Source organism: Melanaphis sacchari, unplaced genomic scaffold (genome assembly GCF_002803265.2).
Source record: "Melanaphis sacchari strain LSU unplaced genomic scaffold, SCAv2.0 Contig40_pilon_pilon, whole genome shotgun sequence".
Lineage (NCBI taxonomy): Eukaryota > Metazoa > Arthropoda > Insecta > Hemiptera > Aphididae > Melanaphis > Melanaphis sacchari.
In genome coordinates this window covers 1,779,948-1,796,905 of record NW_020271264.1, presented here as the reverse complement: position 1 = coordinate 1,796,905, position 16,958 = coordinate 1,779,948, and the positions used below count along the sequence as shown (strand labels likewise).

At 27.4% G+C, this 16,958-nt stretch overlaps 2 protein-coding genes across 3 annotated transcripts; one reads left to right on the top strand and one right to left on the bottom strand.

Annotated features, from left to right (window-relative positions):
- Window positions 1-4: 4 nt before the first annotated feature.
- On the bottom strand, window positions 5-8,089 carry LOC112597311 (ubiquitin carboxyl-terminal hydrolase 33-like). 2 transcript variants are annotated; one of them, XM_025343295.1, is made up of 18 exons: window positions 7,716-8,026; window positions 7,587-7,641; window positions 7,218-7,348; window positions 7,015-7,143; window positions 6,704-6,938; window positions 6,352-6,590; window positions 6,153-6,285; window positions 5,707-6,074; window positions 4,616-4,759; window positions 3,977-4,098; window positions 3,741-3,919; window positions 3,467-3,662; window positions 3,087-3,347; window positions 2,888-3,032; window positions 2,171-2,306; window positions 2,010-2,106; window positions 1,854-1,948; window positions 5-476 (listed from the first exon to the last, which is right to left on the bottom strand). In XM_025343295.1, exons 3-18 carry the CDS (start codon window positions 7,287-7,289, stop codon window positions 364-366), a joined length of 2,664 nt encoding a protein of 887 aa, XP_025199080.1. In that variant the 5' UTR covers window positions 7,290-7,348; window positions 7,587-7,641; window positions 7,716-8,026; the 3' UTR covers window positions 5-363. The 2 variants fall into 2 exon arrangements, with proteins under 2 accessions (XP_025199080.1, XP_025199081.1); XM_025343296.1 differs by lacking the exons at window positions 7,587-7,641; window positions 7,716-8,026 and adding an exon at window positions 8,033-8,089.
- Window positions 8,090-15,080: 6,991 nt separating this feature from the next.
- LOC112597351 (death-associated protein 1) lies at window positions 15,081-16,644 on the top strand. Its single transcript, XM_025343368.1, has 3 exons — window positions 15,081-15,524; window positions 15,627-15,732; window positions 16,093-16,644. Exons 1-3 carry the CDS (start codon window positions 15,482-15,484, stop codon window positions 16,238-16,240), a joined length of 297 nt encoding a protein of 98 aa, XP_025199153.1. The 5' UTR covers window positions 15,081-15,481; the 3' UTR covers window positions 16,241-16,644.
- Window positions 16,645-16,958: the final 314 nt, after the last annotated feature.

Here is a 16,958-nt window from a genome sequence, read left to right as displayed (position 1 = left end):
CACACAGTTTTCGAGTACAAAACTAATAAACCAAAACAGTATTATAAAATGCCACCAGATTTTAAATAATAATATTAATAATAACAAACAAAATAAATCACCATAAGAAGAGGAAAATGGTAGAAAAACACAAAATAATAACATTATTTTAGGTAACAATATTTTGTTGTCTAAATGCAAATAAATAGTAATAAATAAACTAACAACGTACATTTTTGTAGAGTAGGTACCTTATAACTATACCAGCCTATTAATATAATTATACAATTACCCAAAACTATACAAAACGCACATTTTTATTTATATAATAAGTAAGTTATTATTGTATGTGAAATTATTAATAAAAAATAACGTCATAATGATTTAATTTATTTTCTTCACCACTGAACACTGTTCTTGATCATTTGTAATAAGAGGCATCAGTTGGTCGACTGGTTCTTGATCATCTATTTCTAATGTTTCAGTCTCGAAAGTTACTAAAAATATAAAAAGAGCATTTAAAACCAATTAGTTTAAACATTTATTTTTGTAAAATTTAATAAAATTAATGAACAACTTAGCAATTTAATTTAGATTTTGTTTGTATGTAATAATTTTTTTTTTTATATATAATATACGATTTCATACACAAATTATAATATTTATTATGATGTAATATGCCAATTTCAAATTATATTTTTATCGTTTAGTATATTATTCCTTCTCTAAAAATATTTCTGGAAGTTAATAATTTACAGTTATATTGATACATTATAGATTATATTTATGTATATCAATCAAAACTTTGAACGAAAGCTTAATTCATGTTTCTATTAATATTAAAATTATACATCTACAATGCATACATGTGATATATAATAACAGATATTATACTCTGTTTAAGTTAAGAAAAGTAGTAGGTTTACAGATGGTTGACCCAGTAAGAATTGACAAATGAGTGTTGCATGACCACTGTTCAAAAAAAAACAAGTTGCTGCCGAATATGTATCTTGATTTGAACAGTATAGATCCATTAAAATAGGTATAATATACTATATCAATTATGAGTTTGTACAAAATTAAAAATCACCAAAATGATATAAAAAGAAGATAAATGGTGATACAGAATAGTTACAAAAACTTTTCATTTTTGCAGATGTATGAATCACGTATTAATGTTTAAAATTTAAAAATTAGTAGATTATTGAATGTATGGTTCTGAAAAAACGCAGTTTAATGTTAACATTGTTTATATCTGAGGAATAAACATACAGCCCTAGAAAAACTGTACCTGGCTAGCAAAAATTAAAAATATTAATTCAATTAGTTTTTATAATTTTTATATCATTTTTCAATTTTTTTTTTTTTTTAATTTGCTTTTATTTTCTATAAATTTAAAATGACAACCAATTGATGGCCTCCAAAAATGTCTTGTATTCCTAAAGTGATTTTCAAAAAATATTAATTGGTGATACTTAGTTTATACGAATGTACATTTTTTTAAAATTATTATCATTGATGTTTTAAAATTTGCTGATTATCATGATTGCATCACATGAATAACTATACAAAACTTTACAATTTAAAGAAAATAATTCATGCCCATTATCTAGTTAGTAATCCAAAAAGGTTAAATAATAAAATATTTGGAGAATTTCTTCTTAAATAAATTATTGTCATTTAAAGATTTTTGTCTAGCTGAAAACTAATTATATGAACAATCAAAGCAGATTATATTTAAATATAGACTATAGTCATTCATTGATTAAATATTCAAATAAAAGTTTTTTTTCTCAAGACAATTAAAAACCATATAAAATAAACATTGATTTAAAAAAATCTTAATAAGCTAATTAAAGACTAAAAACAATTACTTTTATCAGGTTCTTCTTCTATAGGTTCATCAACTTCGCACAGTTCGTCTAGTTGAGTGTTTGTTTGATTAAAAAAAACATCAGTATTTTCAACCCTAATTAGAAAAAACAAATGTAAGCCATACTTAAACTATTAAAAAAATATGCTCAACTTACGGTGCTTGGAGGTTATTAACTTCAATAACAGGACCACCACTGTATATCCTATACAAGTATTCCCATTGGACTTCAAATACAGATACATAGTCATTTTCTAAATAACAATAAAACACATAAAACAAAATAAACAAAACTATTATGTTAACTATATAAAATACCTAAAGTTTTGCCATCTGATTTATCAATTAATTTTGAGTTGTCTATTGGCCCAGGTGGTTCACTTACAACACCGTTCAAGAAAGATTCCCAGCACTTGAACCAACTCATTGATATAGCATAATAGGCTAATCCATCCTAAACATAAAAATTAATATTAATCTATATGAATACTACAAGACATTCACAAATCACAACTAATACTAAAATTTAAACTGTCAATCGTAATATATAGCTAGTTAGAGCCTTTTTATAAATTATTAAATTAATAATTATATTAACTATAAAACAGTTAAATTTAAGATGATAACCCACCTGCACGTACTATTAGATCTTAAAAATAGGCATCATAGTAAATATATGTTTAGCAAGATAAAAAAATTATGTTAACTTATATAAATTATTAATAATGAATATAGAAATTAGTGAGTTGACTCTTGACTCATTGTCAATTTTTAAGGTTAGAATATTATCTGTTTTTCGGTTGATTTTTTTTGTAGTATATAAAATATAAATTAAAAATTCTAATAACTTGCTTAAAAATAAAAATATTGTAAAAATGCATATACTAATACAGACTAAAAAATGACCTTAAATTATAATATAACAAACAACACTAAATTGGTTTTTCTAAACACAAAATAGTTTTGCGTTTATTTAAAAAAAATATATACAGCAATAAGCATAATAAAGCTAGTTTTTAAAATACTATACATTACATGTGGACTTGACTCCTCTCCGAGTCGTGCAAAATTTTTTGTTTCTGTCTCAGCTCTATTCCTGAGCATCATCTCAAGATATTCAGCATAACAGACGTCACACCTTTGTAGTTGATTATTAGTGCATTTTGGTCCACCATCAAATCTAATTATAACATTATTAGTTTATTGTTTCTATTTTTAATGATATCATACTTACTTGCTGTGTAAATAATCCCAAATTTGTCCAGAAACCATAGTAGCATAATGATTAATCTGTGGCTCATGAGTAGGCTTCACTCTATTGTGGTGGCACATGAAATCGTAGTTATCTATAGGACCCGGTTCAGCAAATGTATTAAACTTGGATAACCATCTAGTCGAAATAAAACATGCTTCCTGAGAACAATTAGGCTGACTCTTATTCACTTGAACTTGTCGCATTTGAGTTCTAATTCTATTGGTTAATGGACTATTTTTTCTAAACAAATATGAATATTGTAATCAATTATCATCATAAAAAATATGTTACATCATACAAAATGTTTTCATCGCTGTTATAAAAAAAATAATTAAATATATGTATAATTATGTACTTACTTGTAGAAAAGAACATAAGCTTCTGCATTCCGAACAGTTTCAGCTGATACTAAAGTGACACACTGATCATCAAATTCATACCATTGTTCGTTTATTGGATTTAACGAATAGCATGTGTAATGACCACCGCTTCCAATTGTACCATGATGACAAATAACTGATACTAGTTTGTATGTTGTCACTTGAGATGTACAATCTATATAACCAATATAATTTTTTTAATTACAAATTAAAACAGAATTTTAACAATAACATAATATAGGTTTAAACATACCTTTATGAACATATGGCCGTAAATCAACACCATCAATAGGAAATGTTACATATGAAGTTATTTTAGATGAAAACATCAGTTCATGTCTGAATCTCTTTAAATGTATACACAAAACTTCAGGCAATTCAAGAAGTTTAGAAAACTTTATACCATTACGCAGCTTTTTGCATTTTTCACAGCTACAAGATAATTAGATTAAAACAAAAAATTTAAAGTTTTAATATACCTTTTCATACCTGTACATGTTATCACCCTTAAGTTCATCAGCACTGAAAAATGCTGCTAAACAATCATGTAAACCAACTGTTGGGCCCCACAACCATTTATACATTACACCAAAAAACCAAGAGAACCAAGCCTGGAAAAGTAAAAATAAATTAATAACAATACAAATACATCATAATGAAATATCAAGATAACAAAATATTTGTGATATATTTCAATTAACTTTCAAAATAATGTTAATCAAAACTAAAATAAAAAAATGAGCAATACTTAGATTACCTTAATAATTTAAAGACTACTGAAAAAAGTAGGTTATTTATAAAAAAATTATTTAAAATGTTCAATATTGATATAGTCTATGTCAGGGATGATTTCAAATAAAACTTTTTAATAGAGGACCAAAAAGTAAAAATAAAAATGTCATGGTCATAAAATTTATATTTATTTTACAACATGGATTGCATTAAGTGGAGTCTCAGACTAAATATAGATTACAGACTATAGTTGCCCATTCCTGCTCTATATACTATAATAATTAATGATTAAACATTTAAAAAGATAAATCATATTGTTAAACAAATAAATTGTTTGATTGGTCCGGAATCTAAAATTAATACAGTATATTATATTATAATATGTAAAAAATTAACCTGGATCATTTGTTGATTTGTGTATGTGTCAGATACTTTATACACTGCAGACGGATTGGTTGAACTTTGGTGTAAAACAGTAACATGATCACGAGTAGGAATGGGAAGAGATAAATCTTGAAAAGCTTCAACCCTTGAAGATACCTATAATGCAAGAGTTAAATATTACATTATGTAACTATAAAATGTAAATTAAACATTAATACAATAAGTAATTAAAATTATTAAATAAAAAAATTAAAAGATTATAGAGTTAAAATGCACAATATTTTATAATTGTATATAATTGTTATAAAATTTAATTTATTAAACCTAAAAAAACCTATTAAATATCATAAATATTTATTCAGTTTTAAATTTTTAATACATAAAGTTATTATTATTCATATTTTTAGAATCATAATAGTTATCATGTAATACAATAAAGTAATCTAAAATTACATAATGAAAAATTATTATTCTCTATTAAATATTAACAAGTAAGCTTATCAAATAGAAAAATCAATTTTTTAGTAATTTTAGTTTAATTTTTGCAAAAATATATAAGGAAAATATTTATATAATATTACATATTGTGCAGTTATTGTATAATATTTAGTCAAATGTTATTAAGCATTCATGGTCAAAGAGTAAATCTTAGTTTATTGTGAGTGCGATTTTTAATTTAATATTTTAACACATCAAAAGATTTTTAAAATAATTTATAACACTAAATCAAAATTAATGCCTAACAAATATACTTGCAAATAAATAACTAAACTTTTTCTAAATTTGTTTACATTATATAGGCTATAGAATATTAATACATCATTAGCATTAATGAGTCGTAATTACAGACCAAGGATAATATTAATGGAATAAAAAATTTAGAAAATTTTAAGTAGTAAGCACCATTAATAACCATTAATTTTAAACACAATGACATGATAAAAAGCATTAAGAATATGGAGGCCATTTGATGAGTTTGGTTAAATAAAGTATTAAGTAGGCATTTTGTAATTTATATAAATAAATTGCTTTCTTCAAAATAGGAACACAATTATTGTATACTTGGTAGTATTAAAAGATAAAAATATTTAAAAAAAACTTACCCGGTTGCAGGTTAAACATTGAACTGAACTTAAAAGCTTTCCATCAAATATTTCCGAAATTATACTGTTGTATTTAACTTGATATTTTTTATTTTTTTGACAAATAGTCATCTTATTTCCATAGTTCATTTTAGCAAACAGATGACATTCTAGTTTTTTGGTCAAATTTATTCGCTCTGATGTCTCTTCAGATAAAGAACTGCGTTCACTTACACCAGAATCACAGGTTTCATATTCATCTACACCCTCAGAACTACTATCAGCATTTGTTAAAGACTTAAGTTCATCATCAATGTCTGAGCATTCATCCTTATCTTCTTCCTGAATAGCCAAATGATTTTGTTCTACACTCTGTTTCCTTGAAGTCCCTACATTTTTTTTTAAATAACTATATAAAATATCTGTGAAAAGTTATAATTTAATTTCTAAATAATGATTACAAATACCTTTATATGAATGTCTCCTAGATGGAACAATTTCAATTTCTGGTTCTTTTAACTCTTCATGTAATTGATCCATAAAACATCTTAAGAACTCTTGTGTGTCATGTTGATGAAATCCTCTGAACATTGGGTATGCCTATAACCATTAATGTTAATTTTTTTTAGTTATAGAAAAATACGAATAATAATAGGTTTAACTTACATTTCGCATTGTGTATAGAATTGACGTAGGAGTGACATAACCAGGACGTTTCGTATGCCATATTTCTTGAATAAGGCGATGATAAGCTTTGGATAGACTTAAAGGTTTGTCTGATTGATGACATGGATATTCAGGAAAACAAGTTAGAAAGTAATCAGTTAATGGTGGTGTGTTGGATAATGCTTGGAGTGCAGCATTCATATAACATGTGTTGCCAATGTTTTGTAGACCAGTAAGACCTATAACAGTTGCATCAAAATAAATTCCAATGAAATAAAATCACCTGTATAATGTTTAGAAATTAAATTAATTTACTAATACAATACATAAATAACAGTTTGAAATTAGTTACCAGTGGGCTTATGATCCTTGGTCAGTCTATATTCATCATCACTGTCTTCATCAGCAGATTCACCACTGTTATTTGATACTGCAGTATTACGACAAAATTCTATTGAACAATTAGAACCACGGCGTACTCCGTTCAATGATCTTGTATTATTTTCAATATTACACTCTTTAACACATAAATAACAGCACAAACGCATAGAAGGGAGACTGAGATGCAAACAATGAGTTTTGTTTTCCTAAAAATCGAATCAACATTTCATGTTATACAGTTCTTTAACTTGCTAGATAATTAATTAAAAAAATGAATGGTACTTTGAAATGAAGATAGCTGTGATCGCACCCTCCATCGTAACAGAACGCCTGCAAACAGTCTGGACTTATGCAAAACCATACTTCAGGCTTTTTTGATTTACATACACAACAAGTCAGGGTACCGGTGTGCTAAAATAGAATGTACATCGGTTTGAGAAAAATTGCTAACCTGATTAAAGAAAGATAAATAAGAGAATACATACATGTTGTGAAAATTCGGCACATTTTTCAATAGACGACAAATGATGAACAGTGAAGTGTGAACAATCCTCCATTTTTGGTCACTTAATGGGTATTATTGAATACTTAAAATTGTGTACAATCTTTTTAGGATCTGCAGACATAAGAACCGCTGTTATTATAACTATGGACGGTAACGCGTAAGTAATTAACAAGTTTTTAGACTTGAAACTGATAAAGGGGCGGTGAACGCATACAACGGTTCGAGGTTTGGACTGTTTGGAGTTTGAGCCGTTTGGTGTACTCGAAAGTTTAGTATCGACTCAAAGTGTATCAAATACAGCAGTTAGACGAACGAAAATCATCAAAAATAGAAATAGAAAATCACAAACCGGGAAATTTTATCCAAGCGGTTGACCGTGACACCGAGAGTGCTATCAGCATCAGCTAAACACAAATATCGTAGCGGATTATCATTGGCTCGACGTTTTATCCGTAAAAAAGTAAAATTGTTAACAAACTTCATTAGGCAGTACGCCTGCGCCTGCCGGAATCGGCAGAACTCGGGATATCGGAAATGAAAAAAAAAGTAAAAACAAACCGATCGATAAGAACCAGGGATACTCGATTGGCAAAAAGTTTTTGAAAAATGTTACGGTAAAAACGCAAGATGGGAGTAAAATATGCGTGATAAGTGCTCACAGCTACTGTACAAGCGATTTCATTAAATGATATTGTGCAAGACGGGCTTGCAAAATCGTAAATACTTTTATTTTTTAATGATGTTAATTAATTAGTTTACTAGGTAGACGTTAGTGCGATAATACTGTCATACTACCTCATAGTTCATACTGAGTGATTAAATGCGACGTCTTTCAGTTTTAAGTTAATTGATATTTCCATTTCCCAGTTTCCACCAGAGTACCACTATACCAGACACCAGTTCACCTTTACAGTGCTACCGCGTGCATAGCGAAAAATTATGTTTTCTCAATCACGTATTAGGTTAGGAAATTTTGTTCGATAATAGTTATTCGTCAGGTACCACCCCACACAGATATATTATACACATTATATTATATCTGTGAGTAGTGGGAACCCCCACGGTTTTGGATTTTAAAGATAATAGATATCTTCAACTACACTAATACAGTCATGAATCATGATTAATAATTTTATAAATTTAAATACATCATAAATTTTATTCACAGTTTAAGCAGTTTAAGATATACTTAAACCGCAATTATATTCTATACATATTAGCTGTGTTCGGTACTTAACTACTTTGGTTCAATTTTCTCACATTTAATACTCGCAACTTATTACATAAGATTTGAGTTGCTTATGCAGTAATCCGGTAGTCCATAATAGATAGGAGAACAGCCCTACAAGATTATTAATTTTTAAGCAAATACACCATTGATTATTTGTTTATTCGCGGGTGATCGTTGAAATATTGATCAATGATAAATGCGTAATAAATAATTCAGTTCGACATACTCTTTTTAATAAATACAATTTAATCGGATTCCAAATACATATTCTGTTTCTAGTAATTTATATTTATCTAAATATTGTTTTAGCTTCTTTTATGTATATTTTTTACACCAGTTACGTTAGATCAATACTCTAGATTCTAGAAAAGGTATAGGATAACTAATTCAAATTTTAAGATTGAATAATTTAATAACAACAAAATTTGATGTAAAATATACTCTCGCCATCGAAATATATAGTTAATGGTCGTATTAATATAAATCAAAAATGTCGATGATTTTATCTTGATTTTTATATTTTTAAATGTGACAACTATAGTGGAAGTTTTTTGCTACATGTTTATCGCCAACACAAACTGTTTAAAAGAATTAGGATACATAAACAAATTGATTAATGCAATAATATTAAAAACAATATTGTAATTATTATAAATGCAAAGCGAAAACATTATAATAGGTATACCAGTTGTACCATATTTTCTGTTACAGAATTACATCACAAAATATCACTTCAAGTGTTGAGTCGTCGAATTCAGTGACCTTAAACAGGTGTGCTTGTTCCAATGGGTAACTACAGGCTATTAATGCAGCATAGGAAATCAAATAATTATCATAATTTCAGATAATTAACTTCAAACTTACATGGTACACACGCTCTACAAGATGTATGGTAGATGTAATGAATTATAATTAATTATACGTTCACAAATGTTTATTAATTAAATCATTTCATGTCATGGTTTTATTATACAACAATGATATTATGCGCATTGTTTTATTTTATCAGAAATTATTGGCCATTTTTAGGGTGGGGTGTCGATACACTTACATAACAACGGATTTTCCAACGTATTAACTAACTACAGCTGAACTGTTAATATTAATGATTAAATCGGAAGAAAATAAAATAATTTTTAGGACTACATGAATTTTTGTTTTAACTTATATTTTATTCAACTAAAATAGGTATTGACATTATAAACAAAAAAATTGTAAAAAAACATAACTATTATAATGTAAAGGATTCAAATATTCAATAATATATGATACTGCTTTTCATTTTAAAGATATATTCCTTGAAACATAAGTTGAAAATGTCTAAATATTAAATACATCTTTGTAAAACTTTTATACATATGCATAAGTAAACAACAACATGTCTAAAATATAAAGCATTTTATGCATATTTAACTAATTAACTATCGATAACTACAAATTTAACTGATATGAGATTTTTAATACATATTTAAAAAAATGTTTAGGTAATAAAAGTAACTATACAGTATAACTGAAGTATTAGTATACGCATGATCATTTTTTTCTTTTTTTCAAAATGTGTATTACATAAAAAATTGAATTTAATGATGTTTGAAAATTTTTTCTCTCTTTTGGACAATGGAATTTATTTCAAAAAGGATTTTTACTTGAACTTATTACACATGTGTAATAAATAATCCAAACATTAAACATTATCTATAACATAATAAATATAAGATGAAAAAAAAGTTAATTATTTAGTATAATTGAAATAACCATGTTAGAAGTATAGACAGTACCTAATACCAGTAATACAATATAGTGAGTATAAAACCATCGTTCTAATTTCCTTTTTTTTTTTTTATTTTATGTAATACGTAAATGTATTATTGTTATTGTTTTATTGACGGAAAGATTCCATTTATAAAACAATATATATATAATTATGTATAGTAACACAGATACAATAAAATTAGGTACGAGTAATATAAACATTTACATTCAATTCAAAAAAAAATAAAAATAAACAAAAAAAAGTACATAATATATTATGTGATATATAATTTTACAGCCATAAACAATTATGAATTAAAATTAATATCTATAGTGTTTCCTACAGTCATTACTCATTAATATATTCGCAGGTGATGATTTTAAGTATGTTTTAGAGACATTATTAATTAAAAAAATTTTTGATGTTTTCATTTGGAAATGTAACTTTATAATTTTTAATAGCTAAATAATTAACTCCTTAAATTTTAAAATTGATCTGAAGGGCAAAAATAACAGACAGACATAATTCGTTGGTAAAACTAATAAAAATTCTAAGAACTATCCATTTTACTATGCTAAAAAGTTAAAATTTTTAAAATTATAATTAATTCAAATATTAAACTTTTATACTCTTGTTTTAAATTTTAATATTCTTAAGCTGAAAAAATTATATTTCACGTGTTACTTGCGTTGAAGATAATGTTACTTGTTGGTATATATTAATATGCAAGATATAAATTTGTGTACGTTTGAAAATAGAAGTTGTAAATTTGTTAAGACAATATAACAAAAAAAAAAACAGCTTTTAAAACTCTTACAAAATGTTATTAAATTAAGGTAGTTTTTTTTATGTATTTTTTAATACTTCTTCTTTTTCATTGTTATTTTTCATATAAATACAGTAGAAGCCGCTTATTAGAAACACGGATAATTGATACAATCGTGTTATTGAAACAAAATGTCTCGGGACGGATCGGCCGTATATTATAACATTGAAAATAAATCGGATTATTGAAACATCACATCGGTTATTTGAAACAATTGGGAGAAGGTCAGTTGACATATACACCGATTATCTAGCGATAACCAATGTACTTCAATTTTATCTTTGCTGTCGTTACGTTTATTTTTACTGTAATTTATCGCGAGAATGCTCTTTCTGTACGTACTGGTCGTACCGTTTGTAGTTTAGCTTCAGCGTGCGTATGTAAAGATTATTAGTGTTTCCTTTTTCTAAAAATCTAAAAATGTCTAAACGCTAAGATTTTAGCCAATTTTCATGCGACCATTCGTGGTTTGAAACTCATTTGACCAACTTGCTAGCCCAATACACACGCTCTGATATTTTCAATGCGGACGAGACTGGGCTTTATTTTGGAGCTCTACCTGAACACACATACGCACTCAAAATAAGTGACAAAGCTAAAGGGGCAATATTACTCGTATGAAAATATGGTCATGGAGTTACTCGACGTAAAAAAACAAATTACGAATGATAAATATTTTACATAATATCGTAAAATATACATAATTGTGCATACTTTTTTAAATTATACAATATAGGTACATACATACATACATATTTTTTTCGCGTACCTATTATTCATTTTTTTTTTTCAATCGCTTATTAGAAACAATCGGTTAATTGACACAATTCACCTTGGTCCCAAAGTGTTTCTAATAAGCGGCTTTTACTGTAGTTGCATAATAGGTTTCAGGAATACGAGTACTTATTTTTAATTTTTTCCAATATTTCTTAGCAAAACTTATAAGTTCATTTTTTTATATTTTTATTTGAAGCATTTTTATTAAACTGTTTAAGTTAATAAACCACTTAATGTGTTTAATTCAATATCATATAGTTTACCTTCAGTTATTTCTTGAAAGTTAGTTGGCGAAAGGCATGATAAATCAATATACTCGTATAAGTTTTAATGCTTAAGGAATCTTCTTTTCATACTTTTTATGATAGTGTCAAGAATTTTATTATGTACATTAACTGTAAATTTTTGAAGTTAATCATTAATTATACAATTTTCCAACAACTCTTCTAGTATTATTTCGCATTTTCGGCTTATAATTTTGAAAAAATTTTCTTCAACAACTATATACAAATTAAACTAGTTTAATTCCACATTCATTTTTTGAACAAAAATACCTTTCACTTTTTTACTCCATCCATATCTTTTTGAATTTTAATTAGTTTTTCTAAAGCTGAGTCAACTAATTCTAATGATTTTAAAAGATATTACATTTCCTTGATTTGTAGATATCTATTTAGAAAGAGAACTTATGAATAATGATGCTAAAAATTGTAATAGAAATAAATGCTGTTAATATAATAGAATATTGTCAACTTTAACTTAAATGTCTAAGTGTCTAGTTTGGCATTTTCGTGGCTCGTAGCATTTTTTAACTTGTAATACTATAAAAATATAGTCATTATATATTATCTTTTAAAGGAATATAAAATATTAAAAATAAATTCTGAAAGATATTGCGTAAAAACTTTAACTATACAGATAATTTAGTGTCTAATAAGTAAAAATAAATAAATATATTTATTTAATGATGTTACAATTTATTGTGTTTCTGGATTTTCTCTAATACATAACTATATTTTATAAGTTTGACTGTTATGTTTATTTCTGTAACATAACATATTGGACGGCGCTTTGAGTAGGCAATTTAAAGCCACTAATCATTCAATATTATCCATCATATTATAATATTATAACTTAAATAATTATTAGTTATCTATAGCAAGCATTTTTTTCATACCAATTAGTTCACCTATATACATGCAATGTGTTCTGAAAGAAAGTGAACGGCCGATGTCGTACGAAATTATATCTAAAATTATGAAGAAAATAGTAAATACCCTTTAAAGAGGGGGTCTAACTTTTTTATTTTTCATTTTATGGGCAATTTACCTTTTTTAAAACAAAACCAAAACTTACCACGCATTTTTTGATGTTTCTCCAAAACTTTTTAATTTTTAAACATAACTTTTTTTTATTTTAAAGCTATTTAATTATTCTATCAACCAAAATAGTAATTACACCAGAAATAATACAAATTATCATTATTAAACTGAAAAAGTAAACATTTTTTTTTTTATCAAAAGTTAAAATTCTTAAAATAAATCTCGTATAACTCCAAATAATTCAATATATAGTACCTATGGGTTTTTTTGTTTGTGTATTATTTTACTAAATAATACCTAGAATACCTTATAAATTAGGTTTTCATATCTTCCATAATTGCAGTTATGCCGGGCAAAAATAATTTAATCTTAATAATTTATTATTATCTGCTCAGTAAAATGGGATTAAAAAAATTTAAAAAAACTTTACTAATTTATATAATAAAAAAAAAATAATTATTGTTTATTATTCAAACGTACTTCAGAAAGCAATGTCTGTTTGTTTGTAGCAATGCAACTTAAATAATCTAAAATAAAACTAAAATACATAATTATACATGCTTTACCATACAAAACGTTCATACGAATAGAAGAAAGCACAAACATAAATGTCGAACTAGGCGTGCGATAAGAAGTGCGATGTATTTTAAGAGCTTATTGGTTTTACAATTCAAACGGTTTTATAGTCAATGAGTAGCATAGGTTGAAAAACTTATAAAGAATCTTTTATTACATTTTGAAATATTTGGTATAAAAATTTTTTTTCCTGAATTTCTAATTATAAAATAATTTGTACATTTTTAAGATTAACAATTTATGAGGAGCTTTGTATTCGATTTTCAAGTATTTAATCACAAATTATTTTTAATCCACATTTATTGAAAAAAAAACTTTAAAAAAAAAAAAGAGTAGAAATATTTTTAATTGTAAATAGAAAATCATTATTATTATTTAAATATTTGGTGACAATTTCAAGCATCTACGATTCTTATCTGTTAAATCCATACAGTTCATGAAAAATACAATTTATTAAATAATACTTATTTTTGGTTTGCTTAAAAATTTCCTGTTGAATGTCCAAATTTAACAGATATAATAATATAAAACTATTTTCTTATCTTTTAAATAATTTATCCAGGTATGGCATGACTGGCATGCCATTGCGGTCGTAGATAATTTTTAGTTATATAATATATTATGTTTTAATTGTTATTAACACGTCTGTATAAATTATTTAAAATAAGTGGCTTAATATTATATATTCATATGGTGATAGAAAACAATTTCATTACATTTATTTAAGATGTTTACTTCTACGTTAAAATTATTGCCAGACTATAATTTTAATTAATACAACCCTATTTTATGTAATTTAATTTTAGTGCAATAAATAGAAATATTATTCGAAATTATTACATATCAAAATATTATTGTTACCTATTGATAAAAAGTACTTTTACAAAGTGTAATTGACGAATTATTTTAAATCCAAGCCTTGCATCATAAATTCATAACATGACATATTATTAACACGAGTAATAGGTAGTAGATACTTGATACGCCGTACACAATTCTGAAACGACGATTGGTCGGTCCGAACGGTTTATATCAATATATTCATTGCGTCTTGAAAATATTGTGTAGTTTCCAAATATCCAAATAATTGTTACGATTGCGATTTGAATTTTTCATTTTCACTTAAAACTTAAAAGTCACTACTAACCTATCCGTACATATAATTATTTATTAGTAGGTAGTCACTATTCTATTTCGTCGGCGGGCGGGAGGGCGGACGGACGAGACGACGACATTTGATCGAAACGACCGTTCGTCCCCGGTCCAGCGGTATAATCAGCTGACGGCCGCAGCAGCTGTGGGTTTGAACAGCTGCTGCTGCAGTCGTAGCAGGCATGCCCCAAAAAGTAAACACTATAAACGTAAACACTAAACACAACGCGACGCGACAGAACTGCGGATCGTAGTCAACAACACCAACACCACCTCGATCACGTCTACCCGGAAAACAACGAATTATTGTACTATTATTGTAGTCAAGTTGTTTGTTGTTGTTATTGCGTTGTTGCAGCTCCGTCGAGTGTCGACCATTTGCATTTACGTCCGGGTCCCCTACACGCGTCGCACCATCGTCCGTCACTCCGATTCCACCAGCAGTATCGACACTGATCGCAGCATATTGCCGCGCTCGAACACTGTTCGATAATCTTCACTTTCACTGTTCATTCGGCAACCGTGTTAGAGACACGAAAATCGTACACTTCTTTAGTCCATCCGTAATCGTTACTGCTGAACATACAATTTTTTGTTTTTCGTCGCCATGGAAGACGAGTCTAAACTTAAAGCCGGACATGCCCAAGCAGGTAATTATTACTAATAGTAGAACGCGGCCGGTCCACGTGTCTCGCTTCATGCGTGGTTACTTATCTGTCCATTTTTGGTTTTTGTTTTTTTTTTTTTCACAGTAAAAGCCGGTGGCATGCGCATCGTGCAGCACAAGAACGTCAACTCAAACGCCGACAAGAATTCCGCCGCCGATGAAGCCAACTCGGTTTTGAAAGTCTCGACTAGGTAAATATCGTAATGATGAATTTTCAGCCGGAAAAAGTATTAAGAACGGAGACTAAAAGATTATTTTCATTAATACTTATCTATATATATTTACGTCTTTAACGATTGTAATATGATATTATGTCCTGTTATTTTCTGTCTTCGAGTATTTTGCGTGTGTTTCAACACGTTTAAGATATTATTTTTTCTATCTTAAACATTAATAACTTGCTTACGTAAAAACGTAAAAAACTTACTTACAACGAATATGTTGTCTTAAAATTCACGCGGTGCTTTCTGCGTGGCGTTCATCAAATCATCGTTGATTATTTTTGTTTTCCACATCAATTAACCTCTTTTTTTTTACCATGTTCACTGCAGTCCGCCCAAGCAGTCAGTGGTTCCGGTGCATGCTCGTAACGATTATCCAACTCAGGCCGTTCAGAAGACTCATGACAAACCGATGCCCAGCCATGAGATGAAACATAACACGTGCCCGAAGGCGACCATCCATCAGCCGCGCAAATGAACGCGATCGCCACAGCGTTGATGCACACACAAGACTGGGCTCAGGGGATAACGTCGTTTGACGCATTCCCAAATTTTTCTTATTCTTTATTAAATAATATTAAAACTCTATGCACATTCAAAACTAAAACTATTTTTAGCTATAAGGCTTAAGTTTTTGCATTTATGTAATGTTATAATTATAATTTTTAATTGTCTTCTTCTATACCTACATGACATTTCTCGTCTTGTTCATTCCGTTACAGTATATATTATTATATATCTATTTTTGTATATGTATAACTTCTTGTATTTTCGGAATGGGTAACAGATAACGATTACGTTTCAAATAATCAAATCCAGATTAATTGGTCTATTTTATTTTTATTACCTATGAATAAAGTATTTTTATTTTTTTTTTGGAAATTGTGTTTTTTTTAGTCGTTTTGTTAGTCAATTTTTATTTTTTCAGTTGTTGAAAAAAAGAAAACTTCTATGGTATTAGGTTTTTTGTCAATATTTGAAACGAGTAAAAATATGCGATAGCCGCTTAGCTACAAAATGGCGTTCAACAGGTCTACGAACCCCTCTACTTCATCGTCCTGTGATTGTAACAGCGGGTAATTTATCAAACTTACATTTTACGAGCACCTAATGACTTGAACTAATAAAAAATATGAAAGTAGGTACCTAAGTTATTTAGTCGTCGTGTACAATATTATTACGGATGTATAATAATA